The sequence below is a fragment of the Tenrec ecaudatus genome, chromosome 2, assembly GCF_050624435.1.
Source record: "Tenrec ecaudatus isolate mTenEca1 chromosome 2, mTenEca1.hap1, whole genome shotgun sequence".
Classification (NCBI taxonomy): domain Eukaryota; kingdom Metazoa; phylum Chordata; class Mammalia; order Afrosoricida; family Tenrecidae; genus Tenrec; species Tenrec ecaudatus.
In genome coordinates, this window is record NC_134531.1 from 164,852,255 (window position 1) to 164,870,021 (window position 17,767).

The window sequence follows — 17,767 nt, forward strand, 5'->3', positions numbered from 1 at the left end:
AAAGCATGCTTCCCCATTGCTTTATCCGCTTTTTTGCTCGCCCCAACCCTTAAACACTCCACAAAATGGCTTTTTCCAAATGTTTATTTGTAGGAATTAGTAATGTCCATGGGCCTGCAGCTGTGCAGAAAGGTGTCATGGCGAGGGGGCTTATTCCACCAAGACGTAGCTGTGGGAGTCAGGGGCAGGTCCTCCAGAGCCAGGCGGGGGGGGGGGGCCTTAGGAACATGTCATTTTTGATATCTGCCTGGAGACTTAGCCTATTGAAGTTAAAAATATTTTATGGAACCCGCTTTATATAGCAGAAGAGAAGGGAACGTTCCAATGTGCATTGGAGTTGGTGGGGTGCTTCCCAGCCATACCAGAACTCTTGGGATCCCCAATGTGCCGAGCTGAGACTAGGACTGGGAGGGTGGGGTGCCTTCGGCCAAGTAGCTGTGTGCTTTGTTACCCAAGGGGTTTCAGGCAAGATTTCATTACAGTTGAGACGGCGGGTTCACTAGGCATTCAGAGACCCACGGGAAAGGTCCTAACTTCCTGCCCGCTCCTTGATGGTTAATAAGGGCACTCACTTGAATGCCCCCAAAGGCCAGCACTTCTGACCCCTGCTTAGCTTTGGGATCCATGTAAAGCTGAAGTTGACGTTTGCTATTGGTTTTCACCTAAACTGCAGCTCTTGTCGGGCTAGTGTTTCCGCAGAAGTTTAGGGGGGAGAAGTAGAGCTGAGGGGGGCCTTCAGCACTGAGACTGACAAGGGGGCTCTGGGCACTGGACTGGCAGGGTCAAAACAGGCTCCCGGCAACCTGACCGGGCTGTTCTGACCAAATACAGTATCAGAAAAGCCTTTTATGCCCCCCGCCCTGGGCTGCAAGCTCCCCCTGGGGCCTCTGTCCAAGCACCGCTGTCATTGGCCCTTCCATGGCTCCGTCACAGAGGAGCCCGCCCAGTGCTGGCCTCCATCTTGGGGAATTTTTGTTCTTCCTTGTCCCCTAAGGGAGTGCAGGCGGTCGCTGGAAGGGGTGTCCTACCAAGTGGTGTGAGCGGAAATGAAGTAACGGGAGGCTTCAGGAAACTGGACTCCAAAAGTCACCTGCGAAGGGACGCAAAACCAGCACTACCGTAAAGGTACAGTAAGGTGAACCACCTGTATGACATAGAAGTGCAGTTCTTAGGGACAGGCTGCTAACGCCACTCAGGTCTATGTTGCTGAAGGCTAGTTTTTGTGACACTTGCCCCCCCAAAAAACAATTGTGAGAAGCCTCCGGCTTTTGTTCAGGTCGTGGCTTTTCATGAACGGCTCACTCACAGCCTTCGAGTCGATGCCCACTCGTGGCGACCCAATAGGACCAGGCCGATAACCTCCCTGTGCATTTCCGAGACGAACTATGGGGTAAGAAGCAAACGCTGGGAAAGCGGGACACATGTTGGGGGGGGGGCAGGGTTTGAGGTAGCCCTGGGCCCGCTTTTCATGCTTTTTATGAGTGCGGCTGTAGGAATCAAGTTGTCAGGTGTGGTTATTAGACTCGGGCTGGTGCCCACTGCTAAGGGGACAGTACGGGTAGCATTGCTTCACTTCATCTTTGGGGTGTCTGGGATACTCTCAGAGAGCGGGGTGAGGCCCAGCAGCAGGACGTGTCTCTCGTAAGCTTTGCTCTGCTTAAACATCGTGTCAGTCCCATGGAGGTGGTCTAGTACTCCCAGCACCCCATAGCACTGGGTGAACCTGGTGGAGAGAGGAAGGAGCGGGGGTGGTCAGGCGGGAAGACTGGGAGCCTGCCTTCATTTCCTACTGCGGCTTCAGGCACTTCCAAGCCCTCGTACCCACTGCCATCCTCGTACCACCTGCACCCGAGTAACTTGGGGGCTATGAAAGGTGCTTGCTCCTGAGGCTCCCCCAACCCTGCCAAGTCTGGAGCCGTCTTCTGGCACCCCACCCGCAGGTGATTCCGATGCAGGTTTGAGGGCCAACCCCTGGCAGAGCTCAGCTCCTTTCTACATCATTTGCCTGAAACACACTGAAGTACTGATTTCCTGGCCCTCCCCTCCCGATGGTTGGGTTCTGCTGAGCAGGTACCAGGAGGCACTGACCATGACTGGAGGCCAAGGCTCTCAGAGTGCGGTTAGGGCTGGCCCAGACATAGGCGCTGGTCGGAGGAGAGTGGCTATAGTACACGTTAGGTACTTGAAGGAGCCACAACCCACATGAAGGTTAAGAACCCCCAGCAGTTAGAGGAGGGCCCGACCCGGTGTCAGGACAAGGGGAAAAGACGAGTTGCTCTGGGTCCTGTGTGGTCATTTTTATCCCCTGCATAGGGTCCTGCCCTCAGTGGAACCCACTGTTACCCCCCAATAGGAGCCCCCGGAGTGAGGATGGCGGCCTTACTTGAGATGGTGGTAGTCGTGGAATTCAGGTGACGGCAGGAAAGGGAGGTGGTAGCCGCAGTGGGAGAGGCTGCCTGTCATGAGGGCCAAGGACAACCATGTGGTGATGGATGACAAGTGAGAACCCATTAGTAGGGGACCCAGGACAAGCGGCAGCATGTTGGAGACCTGCAGGGAGAGAGATGGCTGAAGGCAGGACACAGGGTGATAGAGGGGACCCAGTTCACTTGGGTGCCCACTTGGCCTCAGAGTGGTACCCAGAGGACTTCCTCGGGGCAGCTCTGGAGAAGCTGAGAGGGTTTCAGGATGCTGACTGCTTGAAGACTTGTTCATCCCTAACTTTGGACAAGTTCATTAACAAGCCTCCATTTTGCCATTAGCAGGACCTCTAAAGAAGTCCTCTCTGTCACCCTGTGCCCCTCCACCGCATATCCGACAGAAGGAAACCCTGCCTGGCCTACGCCAGCCTCACTCTTCCTGGGCTTGCACCCCCATGGCATTCACAGCCAATCTGCCTTGCTGCGGGCCTGCCTCTCGAGGCCCATCCACAGTCCCATGCATGAATGGAAACATCCTGGGCGGCTGAAAGGACACATGTGCCAAAAGAAGGACGGCCAGAATGCACTTCAGAGCAAGCACGGCGAGGTTTTGTCTCATGTCCTTTGGACGTGAGGTCAGCTGATGCCAGCCCCTGGAGAAGCACAGCAGGCTTGGTAGAGGTTTGCGGGGCGGAACACACGTGATGGCCTGGCACGTAGCATAGCGTCGTCAGCAAGACGTGGTGAGTGAGTGTGGGTCCCCTGCCCTTTGCATCTGGGGAGGGTGGATTGCCACTCACCACGTGCTCCACAGGGTGGGCGTAGAGCGAGACAACACCAATAGAGGCTGTCCACTCGTGGTGTATCTTGTGGATCTTCTTGTAGAGTGCTGGGTGGTGAAGGAGCCTGGACAATGGAGCCAAAATCGTTTCTCTGCAGCACTACTCCCTACTCCCCCTAACCATACCATGCAAAGCCCTCCGACTCAATCCTGCCGCAGCTTGGAGCAGCATGTATCTGCCTTGAAACGTGGGTCGAGGCGGAGTTGCTTTCCCAGAAAGGGGGTTAGCATGGAAAAGCCCAGGGGACACCCCTGCCTCACACAAGTGGAGGAGGTGTACTCCTCAGCTGTCCCAAGTGGTCGCTGTGAGCTAAGTCCTTGCGGCAGGCACTTGAGGCCAGGGCATGCGGGTCTGACCCCTGCAATCCAGAGGCATCGCTTTGCTCTTGTGGAAGGGAGTCCGGGGGGGGGGGGTGTTGTGCTCACCGGTGTAAATAGTAGAACATGACTTCTTCTATCAGGGTGAAGATGACCAGCTCCAGGAGGAACCACTGGAAGGTGGGCAGCTCTCGGCGGCACGGGTCTCCCCACCTCTTGAGTAAGGGGTAGAGGGTGATCACCATGGGGAAAGAGATCACGAACTGATTGAAGAGAACGGCCCGGATGGTCTGGCGTAGTTTCTCAGGGTCCACCTGTCCGAGAGAAGGAGGGAGACGGGTAAGAGTGTGAGAGGTCAGACTACTGCCTATTGCCCCTTCTAGAAAGCAGGCTCCCCTCTGCCCTGTGCCCACTTAGGTGGATGCTGGGAGAGAGGGCTGGTCACCTCAGGTTTGGAACCCTTGAAGTAATGAGGTCCAGGGTGTTGGGTGAATGAGTAATGTCCTTGCCTTTGGAAACCCCTCCCTCCAGAAACCTCCCTGCAAGCAACCTTCTCTGCCCTGGTTTGTGGGGGGGTGTGATGTGACTCCTCATTTCTCTGACCAGATGGGAGCAGAGAGATGACTTGGAACTTGGTAAGGTCCCTCATACTCCTGCAGGGTCTCTTGGGGAGCATAAGGGGTTGGGAGAGGGCAGTGTTCTCTCCAACTAATATTCCAGTCTAGCCCTCCAGCCCCTCCGCAGGCTCACACCAAAGTCCTTGCTGACCTGACCAGCCCAGCCCAGCCCCCAGCTTGAAGAAGGAAGTGAGCCAGGGAGCTTCCTGTCTAGTTACGGACTCCCTTCTTGTGCCCTGGTTTTCATGGCAGAGCTATGGGGATGGGGACCTGCCTGAGATCCCTTCAGGGTCATGTTGAGAGCCGCCTTCAACTCTCTCATTGGATCTCAGTACTACCGCGTTTCTCTGAGCACCCATCACCATTGACCCTTGGCTTTCTCAGAACACGCCAGCTCCACAGATCCTCTTCATGACCACAGGTCATTTCCCGGGTCCTGAGGAACTACCTGAGAGTTGGCCAGGAGGGATTTCTCCCTGAGCTCCCTCAGAAAGTTGCATGGGAGCTGCGTGCAGAGAGGCCCCCATGGGAGACCTTCCTCTCCCACCAGCCTTTCCGGACCTTTCATGTGTTAACTGGCTTCAGAATTCGCTCCACTCTTTGGGATGCAAGACATCTGGCTAGCCTCGCCGGAAAGGTCGTGTAAGGCAAAGGCACAACTTCTGGCAACCTTAGCCAAGATGGAGTTGCATCCATTTATTCCTGATATGGACTGAGTGCCCGCTCAGTAGATGAGGGCTTCATAATGTTCTTGGGAAGATGGAATTAACGAGCAGAGAATTTTCCCACAAACTTGACTGACGTTCTTGTGCGTATTCTGAGGGCCTAAGCAACCCCTCTGGCGGGCCCTGCTGAGTAGACCCAAGGGTGGCCGTTACGTTGGGTTTGGGTTTATGGAGCAGACAGTGTTCTAGAGGCTGCGATCGAGCAGTGGGTAAAACAAAAAAGACTCTTGTCTCCATGGAATTTACATTCTGTGACACAAGAGGATTACTACACACAAAAAAAGTGATGACAAATGATAAAAACTACACGCATTTTCCAACTATGTAACAAAGAGAAATAAATCCTGATATGTAGTACAATGTGGGTGAACCTTGAAAACAGTGGAGTGAAATATTTGTCACAAAAGGATACATACTGCAGAAGCCCACTAAATACAATTTCTAGAACAGGCATGCGCAGGGATCAAAAGTATAGTAGTAAGCGTTACCAGAGCTGGGGCGGGGTGTGTGTGCTAAGGAAGCCGACCAGCTTCTGTTACCAAAGATGCATCGCCTTTGAATCATTTCTGATCCGACTGATAGCAGCCTTCTAGGACAGGGCAGAGCTGCCCCCATGGGGCGTCCAAGACAGCATGAACCTTTGTGGAAGCAGATTGACACAACCATTTCCTTGGAGGCAGCCAGCCAATGAGCTTTAAGAGATCCTACGTTCCTGTGACACCGACGGAAAACTTGAGGATCTTGGCTAGTGTTTTGTTGCCTTTGTATCACAACTTAAAATAGATGAAGTTCATGGTTAAGACTTGAAAGATAATGGGATTTTTCTCTGAACTTTTTGATGCTTCTTCGCACTGGAAAGGGTTCCTGTGCTTTGGAATTACAACAATATAGGCGTGAGATGATGGTGATTGGACCTTCGTGGTAGCAAGAGAGGTGTGAGAATTGGATGACTTTTCAGCCTGTTTTGGAAACAGAACCAGGACGTTTTCGAAGTAGATTGGGTTTGGTGCCTGAGAGGAAGCAAGGGAGAGGGGCTGACTCCATGGTTTTTGTCCTGAGCAGCTAGAAGGGTGAAAGGCATTGACTCCGATTGTGAAGGTTATGAGGGAGAAAGTCTTTGTGGTGGGGGTGGGGAGCAAGTTCCTTCTTGGACATGTTGGAGATGTACAGAAGAGAGCCCAGAGCCCATATCAAGTAGGTAGGTTGGTGTTTGAGCCTAGAGTTCAGGAGACAAATTTGAGAATTGTTGCCGTGTGGATGGTAGAAGTCCTCACAGCGGTAGAGAGAGAAGCCCAAGCTCTGAAGCAGTCACCATTGAAATCTCGGTTAAGAAGAACCAGCCGCTGAGACTGGGAAGGAGGAACCTGTGAAATCAGAGAACCAGGAGAGCGAGTTGGCTTAGAAGCCAAGTGAAGAAAATCCACCCAGGACCGGGGAGTGAGCCGCTGTGGAATGCTCCTGGAGGGCTACGAAGACCAGGTTGAGACCGGCTCACCGGTGACCGTGCCAAGAGCAAGACTGGTAGAAGGCTGCAGCCCGGCTGGAGCAAGATTCGAGAGAAAACTCTCCACACCACACTCACTGCCCTCGAGGCAATGCTCACTCATAGGGGCCCCTGTGGGATTCCGAGACTCTAACCGTTTATGGGACTAGAAAGCCCAGTCAAAACCATCAGCAGCTCGGCAGGAGAAAGACCGGGCTTTCTATTCCCATAAACGGTTACAGTTACTTCCCCACCGGGGCTCCAGTAGATTATAGAGAAGGCAAGATAAAGTTCTTGTGGTTATTTTAAGAGATGGGCTAAAATTTTATGGTACCTATCTGGAACTTACTGTCAAAGGGTTAAGCCAAATATGAGAGCTGTTCATATTTATATTGTGATGCCCAATGCTTTGCTAGCGACCACTGAGACGGCACCCGACTGACTCACTGACTCCACTCACAGGGGGACAAATTGCTGCCTGGTCCTGAGCCAGCCCCATGACCAACTGTAGATGGGACAGTGTTGAAACCAGCAAATATGGTACCATTTTTTCAATCAATAGATCTTAAGTGTTAGGGAAATACATGTTTGAAATTTTTCATAATTACGGAACAGTGGGAGACAAAAACGAAGGAAAGGGGTTGGGAACTCCAGGCAGCCTCCCCCACGAGCAAAAATGCATGGTGGGTGCGAGTGGGCGAAGGAGGCCTGGTGGGGCTAGAGGTTAGGCGCTGGCCTGCTAAGTGCAGGCTCGGCCACTCCAACCCACTGACTGCTCTGCCCACCACTTGTCCGTCAGTCTGTCATACTGAGGTGGCTTGTGCGTGGCTCTGAGGCTGGAAGCCTTCACTGCTATTTGAAATGCCAGCAGGGTCCCCCAGTGAGAACGAGTTTTAGAGGCGCTTCCGGACTGAGAACAGACAAGGAAAAAGGACTCAGCTCCTCATTTCACAGGAAAAAGCTGCTGACAACCTATTCGCATTTGAACTGGGGTGCTGGAGAAGAATATTGAAAGTCCCATGGACTGCCAAAAGGACAAACCAGTCTGTCTTTGAGAAGTACAGTCAGAGTGCTCCTTAGCGGTGAGGAGAGGAATCATCAGAACAAAAAAATCTTACCACAGTGAATGAGGGGGAGTGCGGAATGGAGACCCAAAGCCCATCTGTAGGCCACTGGACATCCTCTTCAAGAAGGGTCTCAGGGAGGAGACGAGCCAGTCAGGGCGAGATGTAGCAACGATGAAACATACAATTTTCCTCTAATTCCTAAATGCTTCCTCCTCCCCCACTATCATGATCCCAATCCTACCTTGCAAGTCTGGCTGGAACAGAGGATGTACACTGGTACAGATAGGAACTGGAAATGCAGGGAAGCCAGGGCAGATGATCCCTTCAGGACCAGTGGTGTGAGTGGCAATACTAGGAGGGTGGAGGGAAGGTGGGTTGGAATGGGGGAACCAATGACAAGGATCTACATATAGCCTCCTCCCTTGGGGATGGACAACAGAAATGGTGTGAAGGGAGACGTCAGACAGCGCAAGATAAGACAAAATCCTAATTTTTAAATTATCAAGGGTTCATGACGGAGGGAAAGCGGGAGGGAGGGGAAAAATGAGGAGCTGATGGCAGGGACTTAGGTGGAGAGCAAATGTTTTGAGAATGATGAGGGCAATGATTGTACAAATGTGCTTGATACAAATGATGAATATATGGATTATGGTAAGAGTTGTATGAGCTCCTAATAAAATGATAGAAAATAAATAAAGGGGAAAAAAAGAGGTGAGGATAGCAAGACTTTGTCATACATATGAGGGTACTTCCCTTCCCACCCAAAAAAATGGAACTGCGCTGGGTGAGCAGAGCTTCTGTGGTAAGCATTTTTCCCATTAAGCAAGCATGGAGCAACTCACGCTGAGTTAGTGCACCCAGTGGCGTCACCTGGAAAGGTGCTCTCTGGTCACTGAATTTTTCTGTAAAAGCAGTTTCACTCGAACCTTGTTTTCTGTGCTGGCCGGTTGAAGAGAACAGTGTACCCTATGAAATTGTGTTTCCTGCTTGGGGTAAATGCTGCAGAAACTGTTGTGACGTTGAACATAACTTACGCTGGAAAAAATTCAAGCATACGAGTGTTTCTCTCGTTTCCTAAAAGGAGAAGTACCGAGTGATGACAAACCTTGTTCCGGACGTCCGTCAACTTCCGGAACACGTGAAAAAGCTGGTCGTGCATTTGGAGGCATCCCAGCAGGCCAGACTGTTCATCAAGCTTTCTCGCTAGAGGTTCTGGAGAGATTGCGTTAACAGTGCGCGAAAAAACTGGCCTGACTTGTGCCAGGTGGGCGACTGGTTTTGTCACCACGCCAGTGCACCTGTTCATCTCAGTGCCCAGTTTTTGACAAACACTGCATGCCTCTTGCCCCATGCACCTTACTCACCTCACCTTGCTTCCTGCAACTTCTTTTTGTTTCTGCGAATAACAGGAAAGGGCAGCAGTTCCACAACATAGGGAGGTGCTGTCAGCCGTCCAAACAGATTGAGTTTGAAAAATGTTTCCAAGAATGGAATTGCAGATTTGATCAATATATTAAGTGTAAAGGAGAGTGTTTTGAAGGTGATAAAGTTGTTTAGTTAAAAAAAATACACAGATTTTTTTAAAAATCTGTTTTTTGGTGGGAGTACCCCCCTTGTACTTTGGACATATTGTCAGCAGAGAACAGTCCCTGAAGACCAGCTACCATGTTTGGTAAAGTGGAGGGACAGTGAGAAAGAGGAAGGGCCTGGATCAGAAGGACTGACACAGTAGCTGCATCCGTGGACTCAGCCTGGGAACGGCGTGGGGTTGGCCCAGGAGTGGGCAGTGTTTCCTTCTGTGGTGCACCGGGTCGTGACCTATGAGACCTAACAACAACAGTCACTCCTCGCAGGAGAAGGTGAGGCTCAGAAACCCCAACGAGCAGTTCTCTTCTGTAGGGCTGCTATCAATCAGAATGGACTTGGTAGCGATGGAGGAGTGCAAATAGGAAAGGAAATCGTGGTTTTTATTTTTAAGTGGGGGAACTTACCGCACGTGTGTAATCATCTACCAGAGAGGAATAATGCGAGAGAAGGGAGATGATACTTTTTAAATATACAAGAAAGAGCGGGTAAGAGGTGAGGGGGTCAGATGGAGACATTGGCTGTAGATAGGAGCAAGGGAGCATTCACCTGGGACCAGGTGAAAGAGCATGTGTGTATAGGTGCTGTTGGTAGGCAGTAGCTGTGGGAGTGTGTGAGCGCACTCTTCTTGCTTCTGTTTCCTCAGCCAAGTGGGAATGAGGTGACCTGTGTGAGGGAGGCTCGGAGAGGCGGTGGTGGAGATGTGTAAAGCAAGAAGGCAGAAGGATCAATTCATCCACAAAGAGAGATGAGAAAACAGACCAGGGGGCGAACCGAGTCATGTCCCACTTGCAGATGTGTTCCTCATGCTTTTGACCGGAGATGGCCAAAGACCTGTGGCGGATCCTTCCCACTTGGGCGTGCACCTGCACGTCCCCGCAGGAGGGATGTTCTAGGGTGAGCCCTGGCTATGTCCTCAGCAACCCAGCCTGGACCCTGTCACTCGCCTTCCTTAGCCTCCCCTTCTGCAAACTGGGACAAGACGCTCCTTTTGTCGCTCTCCGGGCTCACAGAGGGTGTGCTGCAGGTACTAACTGGTGTTCTTGGAGCTGTGTGCAGCCTCGCCTCTTAACCCAGAGCATGAGCCCAGGACTCAGAAAGACCCGAGTTTGAATCACGGCTCCCTGTATTATCTCCACTGGCCCACAGAACGTTCCGTTGCCTCAACTGACAATGACAGAGGTTCTGCACAGTCCTTGGCTTTGAAGAAGAAAGCATGCAGTGAGTGACGTGTGTTAAGGAGATCGCTGTGATCTGACAGAGGTTCTGAGAGCCACACCTTGGCTTTCTCATACGAGAGAGGCCCCAATCCCAGCCTTGCTGAGTTGGACCTAGAGGAATTTCTTTCTGGCTGGCAGGCAGGCAAGCAGTCCAAGCAAAGGCCTGGGTCAGTAGCAGTTTTCACTGCATTCTGCCCTTCTGGGGTGCGGAGATGCAACAAAAACCGAGAGCCGAGACGATTCACCCAGTTATGAGAGAGGATTAAAGTCTATGTCTATGTATGCATGTGAGTATATATTTGTGTAGGAAAGGGCTAGAGGTAGTTTAGAAGGAGCGATGGAAAGAACTGGGACTTTAGAATCAACATTTTCCTTATTGTTTGACAAAAAGGCTTCTGAGGTGGTCAGAGCACCCACTGACCCATAGGGCTCAGGAGCAGTGGGGCCCCTCTGGGCACAGTGTAAGTTGGAGATGTGTGCAGTAGCTGTCGGCTCATAGCAACCTTGTGTACAACAAACAGAACACAACCTGGTCCTGCGCCATCCGCACGGTCCTGCCGACCCTCGAGCCCACGGTTGCAGCCGCGGGGTCAATCCATCTCCTCGGGGGCTTCTTTTATGCTGACCTGCTATACCAAGCATGAGGTCCTCCAGGGAGAGGTCCCTCCTGGTGACAAACCTAAGGGAAGCGAGATGACATGTCCCCAACCTCACATCCAAGGAGCGTTCTGGATGCCCCTCTTCCAACACCCATCTGTTCCTTCTGAAATTCCACGGTCTGGTCAGTATTCCTCACCGACACCTTCCTTCAAAGGCATCATTTCTTCTTCCATCTTTCTTAGTCAATGTCCAGCGACTCCAGGAATATGAAGCGATTGAAAATACCCTGGCTTGGGTCAGGCACACCTTAGTTCTCAAAGTGACATCTTTGCTTTGGAACACTTTAAAGAAGTCTTTGTACAGCGATTTGCCAGGTGCAATGTATCATCTGACTTTATGCTTGCCGCTTCCATAAGCATTGAGTGTAGGCACACGCAAAAGGGAGTCCTCCACCCGACTACACTCTTCTCTACATTTATCAGGATGCTGATGACTGGCTGGCCCAGTGGTGAGGGGTTCTGTTGTCTTCTTTTTGAGGTGTGGCTCATATTGAAGGCTGTAGTCTTCTCCTCTATTGGCTGGGAGGTCCTTGAAAACAAAGCCTGAGCCTTGTTTACCCTGCATCTGCTCCAGTCTGTTATATTATTAGTTGAACTGAATAACCGGAAAGCTGGGCCTACTTCTTAATACCCCACCACCACCGTCTGCCCCACAAGCGTGCGCGCGCCCACACACACACTCCCTACTACCCAGTCAATGTGGAAAGACCCTCGATAGTTTCAGCACCCGTGCCCCTCACCTTGGTCTACACCTGTTATCTGGGATAAGAGGGAGTTCCTGGGCTCTTGGGCCTCTGGCCAGAGCCAGGCAGAGGCAAAGTCTTACGTTTCTGAAATGTGGCTGCAGTCACAGAGCACCACAGCCAGGTACAGAGCCTGGGTTAGGATATCCGGGGGCTGGAACATAATCTTGGCTGGCCTTCCTCTCTCTGAGCATCGAAATCTTGGGGGAAGCCTCGCAGGTGGCCAACAACTTCAGCTTACCAGCCCATTAGTGGTGTGAGTTCACCCCAACCCCCAAAGTACCTACAAAGAAAGGTCTGCTGATCTACCTCAGAGAAATCAGCCACTGGCTACCCTCGGGAACGCACTCTGCCACACGTGGGGTGCCCATGAGTTGGATAACTTGGCACACCCTGGTCCTGTCCTCTCCAGGACCCTCGGTGTGTGGAGCCTCTGACTTTGGCTTTCTTGGCCCGCCCAGCAACACTTACTGGTTCGTTCTTGTCGATCTGAATCCGGTAGCGAGAGATGAAGTTCGGCTTTCCAGACGTGTTGGACACCAGGAACAGCGCATTAAAACCCCAGAAGGCCAGATTCGGCACTTGTGTGGCACCTGAGATTGGGAATAAAAGGAGCACTCAGGTCCTGGGCTTCTGAAAGCTCAGGGGCCGAGTGCACACACGTTCCGTGGTGACTGCAGGCGGTCCTGAGCCAGAGGCCCTGGTGCTCTGGAGCGGGGCCTACTCCTAGCCTGGGACTGATAAGCCAGCGGTCACTCGAGGCCTGTCTCTAACTGTAAAATGGGGCCCTGTCTCAAGGTGGCTGAAGAAGAAAATGGAAAAGCATGTTGAGTTAAAATATATAGGCTAATAAACAAATGGACGGAGGAGTCCCCGGATGGTTCCGATGGGTAAGTGCTCAACGACTAGCCCAAAGCCCAGTGGTCTGACCTCACCCAGAGGCTCCCTGGGAAACAGGCCCTGAGTCTGCTGCCGAGAGGCCACACCCTTGGGAACCCGGTGGAGCAACTGGACAGAATCCACTTGAAGGCGACTGGCGTTTGGTGTTGTCAGGTGTGTGCACGATGAACCTTTGCCGGTGCTGGGAAAGGAAACACGGGTGTTTGACTCCTTGTGGTTCAAAATGAGCCTTGGACATGGGACCAGTCAAGAAACCTCATCCCCGCCACTCTGCTGCCTGGGGCCTCCGGTGCGCTCTGCTCCGCACTTCCCCAAGCGGAAAATGTGTCTTGTCAGGCCTCCTGGGTTGCAGGTACCATTGTCTCCTGGAGCCTCTTCTGCTGGCAAACTGGTGTGACTTACTCAACATTTCCCAGATTCGTTTTGATCCTAGAACATGCCTACTGGATGACATCCTTGTTTGTCCTGGGAAATTTCAATGTATTGCTGTTACTCCAGCAGTGACTGACAGCACCTCCTTCTACACACACACACACACACACACACACACACACACACAAATAAAACCCTAGGTGGATGGTTAACTCACGGAGTCATCTTACCTACCAACATCCCTCTCCACGGATGTTCTGCACATTGTTGTAGAAAAGAAGGGTCAAGGCTTACAAGGTGGACTTGGCTTTGTGCTACACATCAGGTCATTCCAGGTCTCCTACTGCGCACAAACAGCACTTTGTCCAGTCCTAAATCTTGTATTACTCTCTTGCTTTGTCCATGTTTTCCGGTCTCTAAATTCAAACCTCAGACAGCAAGGACAATGCTTTCCTGAACTCTGGCTCTGTACTGCTCTGCCAGGTCCCTTACTGCTCGGTGGCCATAAAGTGACTCCCTGTGAGGGGTGCCCACTCGCAGTCACTACAGGACAGAGCAGAACTGCGCAGGGACTTTCCCAGGTGGGGAACCTACACCAGCAAAAGACTGTCTTGTTCTCCTGCTGAGCAGCTGGAGGCTTTGAGCTACAGACCCACTGTGCCCCAGGGCTCCTTTTGTAGTAGGTCCTTGGAAGATATTTAGCCAGCACTGTATGGACGGGAATAAACATTTTGTAAAAAAAAATTAAAAGGGAGAGGGAGGGAGAGAAGAACAAGGGAAGAAGGGGGCACATATATTTTCACATTTTAAAATCATCGTGAAACACCTGAGCAGCTAAATGTTCATTTTAGGGAATCACTTGCATAGACTACAATATTTCCAGACAATGAGTGAGACTGAGCTGCTTTAGGTACAAGCTTATTTCTGGGCACTGCCCGCTTGGTTCCAGATCACCACAATCACGTGATGAGTGCGATAAAGCAAGTCACATACATTTGGTGGTTGTTTTCCTGTGCATGTACATTATGTTCACATTGTTCTATAGTTTATTGGGGACCCCTGGTGGCATAGGGGCTATGCATTGGGCGGTGACCAGCAAGGTAAGCAGTTCAAAGCCACCAACCGTTCCTCAGGGGAAAGATGGGGCTTTCGACTCCTGTCAGGCGCAACAGTCTCGGAAACCCCGGGGGCTGCACGAAATAAAGCTACTTTAACTGACAGGAAAACATGGACAGTTTAATCCAGGAAAGAAAAACAAAAGTTACTCTTTTTCCCCCACAAGATGTATTAGGTGCTTTCCCTTTGTCGTCATTCACCAAAACCAAACTCACTGCCATCAAGTTCATTCCTAGCCAGAGTGCCCTGGACGACAAGGTAGAGCTGCTCCTTTGCATTTCTGAGGCGGTACATCTATACAGGGCAGGTTTTTTCTCCCTGGGAGCAGCTGGTGAGTTTGAATCCCTGACTGCAGTTAGCTGCCCAATTCTTAGACCCTGGTGCCACCTGCAATATACAAAGCCTTTCCCCATGGATATCCACCGTGTTCTTTCCAATAAGTGCCTAAGATTCCCTTGACTGCTAAGGGGAGTTAAATGGAGGAGTTGAAACAAAGTATGTATAAAATATAAAGCTGATGACCTACTTCACAAGTAAAAGTGAGAAAGGGGGAAACAAAAAGATTCCATGGAATCTGTCAGATGTCATGCTCAGCCCACTTTTAGACTTCTGGCTGCAGACTTCCCTCAGGGGCTTTTTATTTTTTTTTTAAATCATTTTATCGGGGCTCATACAACTCTTATCACAATCCATGCATCCATTGTGTCAAACACTTTTGTACATTTGTTTCCCTCATCATTCTCAAAACATTTGCTTTCTACTTGAGCCCTTGGTATCAGCTCATTTTTTACCCTCCTGTGCCCCTCCCCCATGAACCCTTGATAATTTATAAATTATCATAGTCATGTCTTAGACCATCTGATGTCTCCCTTCACACACTTCTCTGCTATCCGTCCCACATGGAGGAGGTTATATGTAGATCCTTGTCATTGGTTCCCCCTTTCTCCTGCTCCTTCCCTCCACCCTCCCGGACCTTGGGAGCTTTTAATCTACACTTTTGCTTTGTGAGGATTTACAACTTTATCCCCCATCCCCAGCCTGTGACATCAATTTTTTAAGGGGATTAGGCAGAAACTTCAACTTATCATCTTTATGTCCCTTAAAAAAAATCATCCAGGGAGGGTGAAAAAACAAAAGAGGACCTGATACAGAGGGCTTAAGTGGAGAGCAAATGCTTTGAGAGTGATTAGGGCAAAGAATGTGCGGATGTGCTTTATACAATTGATGTATGTATATGTGTGGATTGTGATAAGAGCTGTATGAGCCCCTAATAAAATGTAAAAAAAGAAAAGAGAAAATGATTAGGGCAAAGAATGTACAGATGTGCTTTATACAATCGATGTATGTATATGTGTGGATTGTGATAAGAGCTGTATGAGCCCCTAATGAAATGGTTTTAAAAAAAATCATCCATATCCCCACACAGGTGTGGCACATACTAACAGTAGTAAGTCTTATCTGGGTGAAAGAAGGTAGAGTTGAGGGAATTCCCTATTGTCCATAAGACTGTTATAAATACGTAAGTGCCTTTTTCTTCCCTTCTGCTTCCCTAAGCTGGTTTCTAGTCATTCACGCTGTCCGCGGATGCCGAGTAACCGCTGATGTCGAACCCGGGGGGCAGACCGTGCCAGGTGCAGGGGAGACAGCCTCAGCCAAGATGGGCCAGCGCTCTGCTCAGGGAGGGGGCAAGGCAGCGGGGGCTTACATCTAGAAATAAGATGTGACTCTGAGCGTACACTCATTTTACACAATCCATTTCTTGCCTCTCTTCCCTTTCACCTTCTCAGCTTCTTTCCTGCGATAACTTGTTTCCAAATTGTCCACAAGTTTGGGGGTTACCCCCCTCCCCCCAAAAGTTCTAGCCCTCATTCTTTGGAGTAAGGAAGCAAGAGCTCTGAGAGTCCAGAAGTAAACAATAGAGAAAGCATTCAGCTGGAGCAGGTGCCCAGACCCTCAGAGCTAGTCCGGAGCCTCACCTATCACATAAAGGAGCCACTCCTTCCCTTCAAATGTACACAGCAGCTTCTCCCACTGGGTTTGCCAAAAGCAGCCAGAAGCACCCCAGAACTTCTGCAGATACCTTAGAAGAAAAACCACTGTGGTTACTTGGGGAAGACCCACCCCCGCCAGACTCCCCCAGGTGTTGCAGGGTCCAGAGGTCAGGCCCACTCACCAGGTGACCAAGTTCCAGAAGGCCCCCAACAAGAGAAGGCCGGAGGCCACGATGACCGCTGCCCTCCACATGGAACCCCAGAGCTGTCCCTCCTGGCTCAGAACAAGAAGGTGTCAGGCCCCCGCCAGCCCTGCCACCAGGATCGCCGCCAGCACCTGTCCACTGAATTGCAGCTTCTGAGGGGGGTTCTGCCTTATCAGAGCTCTCTGGCCTGAGGTGGGAGTGTTTATTAGAGGTGAAGTTCAGGGTCCAGGGAGGGAAAGAACTAGCCTGACTCCAGAGGAACTAGCCGTGGTCAGAGATTTCACCATCAGCCCTTCTGGCTGACGCAAAGACCCACAAATTGCACATTGGAATCATCTGGGTGCTTTTGAACCTCTCCATATTGAGGCTCCACCTCCAATCAATTACATAAGTCTGTTGGTCAGGCTTAGCAGCTCTGGGTTTAGGACTTCCTATGGGATTCCAACAGGACAAAGAGGAAGCTTTCTACTCCCAAAAAGAGCTACCGTCCTGGAATCCCACACGGCCAGCCCTCTGGCCCTGAAGGGTCGCTGTGAGTCAGAAATGGCTCAGGGGCAGTGAGTTTGGGTTTGGGGGAGGGGATTCCCAAGGGCAGGCAAGGTGATGACCAGTTCTTATCAAAGGCTCTACAGAATCCTGCATGAGGCAATCCTGGCCCAGCCATAGGGGTTTCCCCAAGTTCAAGGCCTTATTTTTCCCCATCTCTCCTTTGGCCTTAGCAGAGAGTGAGCAAACACATGTTCTGACTCACAGTCAGCTAAGAAGCTAGCCAGGTGTGGGAGGGGGAGGGAAGGGAAGTGAGCCAGAGGAAGCTGTGTTTTAAACCACATGCTGAGAGCCTGAAGAGCCAGATTTGATAGTTCCATTCTGCACAACCGACGACATCGATGCAACGTGGACGCGGAATTGTTTCTTCCCCGAATTACCCTGTCCTTAAGAAAAGCCCGGGGCTCTTTCCCATGGCTAATAAATAAAGAGCTTCTAGGGGGCCACTACTCACTGGCTCCCCACCTCTGAGCTCCCATATCCTCCTCTCTCTCTCTCTCTCTCTCTCTCTCTCTCTCTCTCTCTCTCTCTCTCTCTCTCTCTCTCTCCCTCTCTCTCGTTCTCTCACTCTCTCACTCTCTCGCTCTCGTTCGCTTTCTCAGCCAGTCAGAGAACATGAACCAGCACCACCATCACCAGGCCCCCGCCCGCACCCCCACTAACATGAGTCAAAGGTCGCCCAATGTGCCAGACTGGTTATTTGGGGATTTTGCACATCAGACAGTAAATCAAGTTTGCCCTGTGGGATGCTTGCTTTTACCTATTTTGTCTTCCCATCCTGTAACACACCTCCACATGCTCCCTTCATCTGGAAGAAGAAAACACAGGTGAGCCCGAATGGGGTTTTCACATGCAACTAGGGAGGCTAAGAGGAAGGGATGGGCCACAGGTTCCATATTGGCTAGACCTACCACCCCCTTTACAGGGAAAAAAATATTTGTTTAATTACTCAGCAACCC

At 51.0% G+C, this 17,767-nt stretch overlaps 1 protein-coding gene across 1 annotated transcript; it reads right to left on the reverse strand.

The window, feature by feature from the left end:
- Positions 1-1,569: 1,569 nt before the first annotated feature.
- Positions 1,570-17,616, reverse strand: LOC142441084 (fatty acid hydroxylase domain-containing protein 2-like). Its single transcript, XM_075543172.1, is given in 8 exon segments — positions 1,570-1,723; positions 2,384-2,550; positions 3,221-3,326; positions 3,688-3,893; positions 12,149-12,270; positions 16,042-16,145; positions 16,239-16,330; positions 17,569-17,616. Coding segments are annotated over 8 exon segments (999 nt in total).
- Positions 17,617-17,767: the final 151 nt, after the last annotated feature.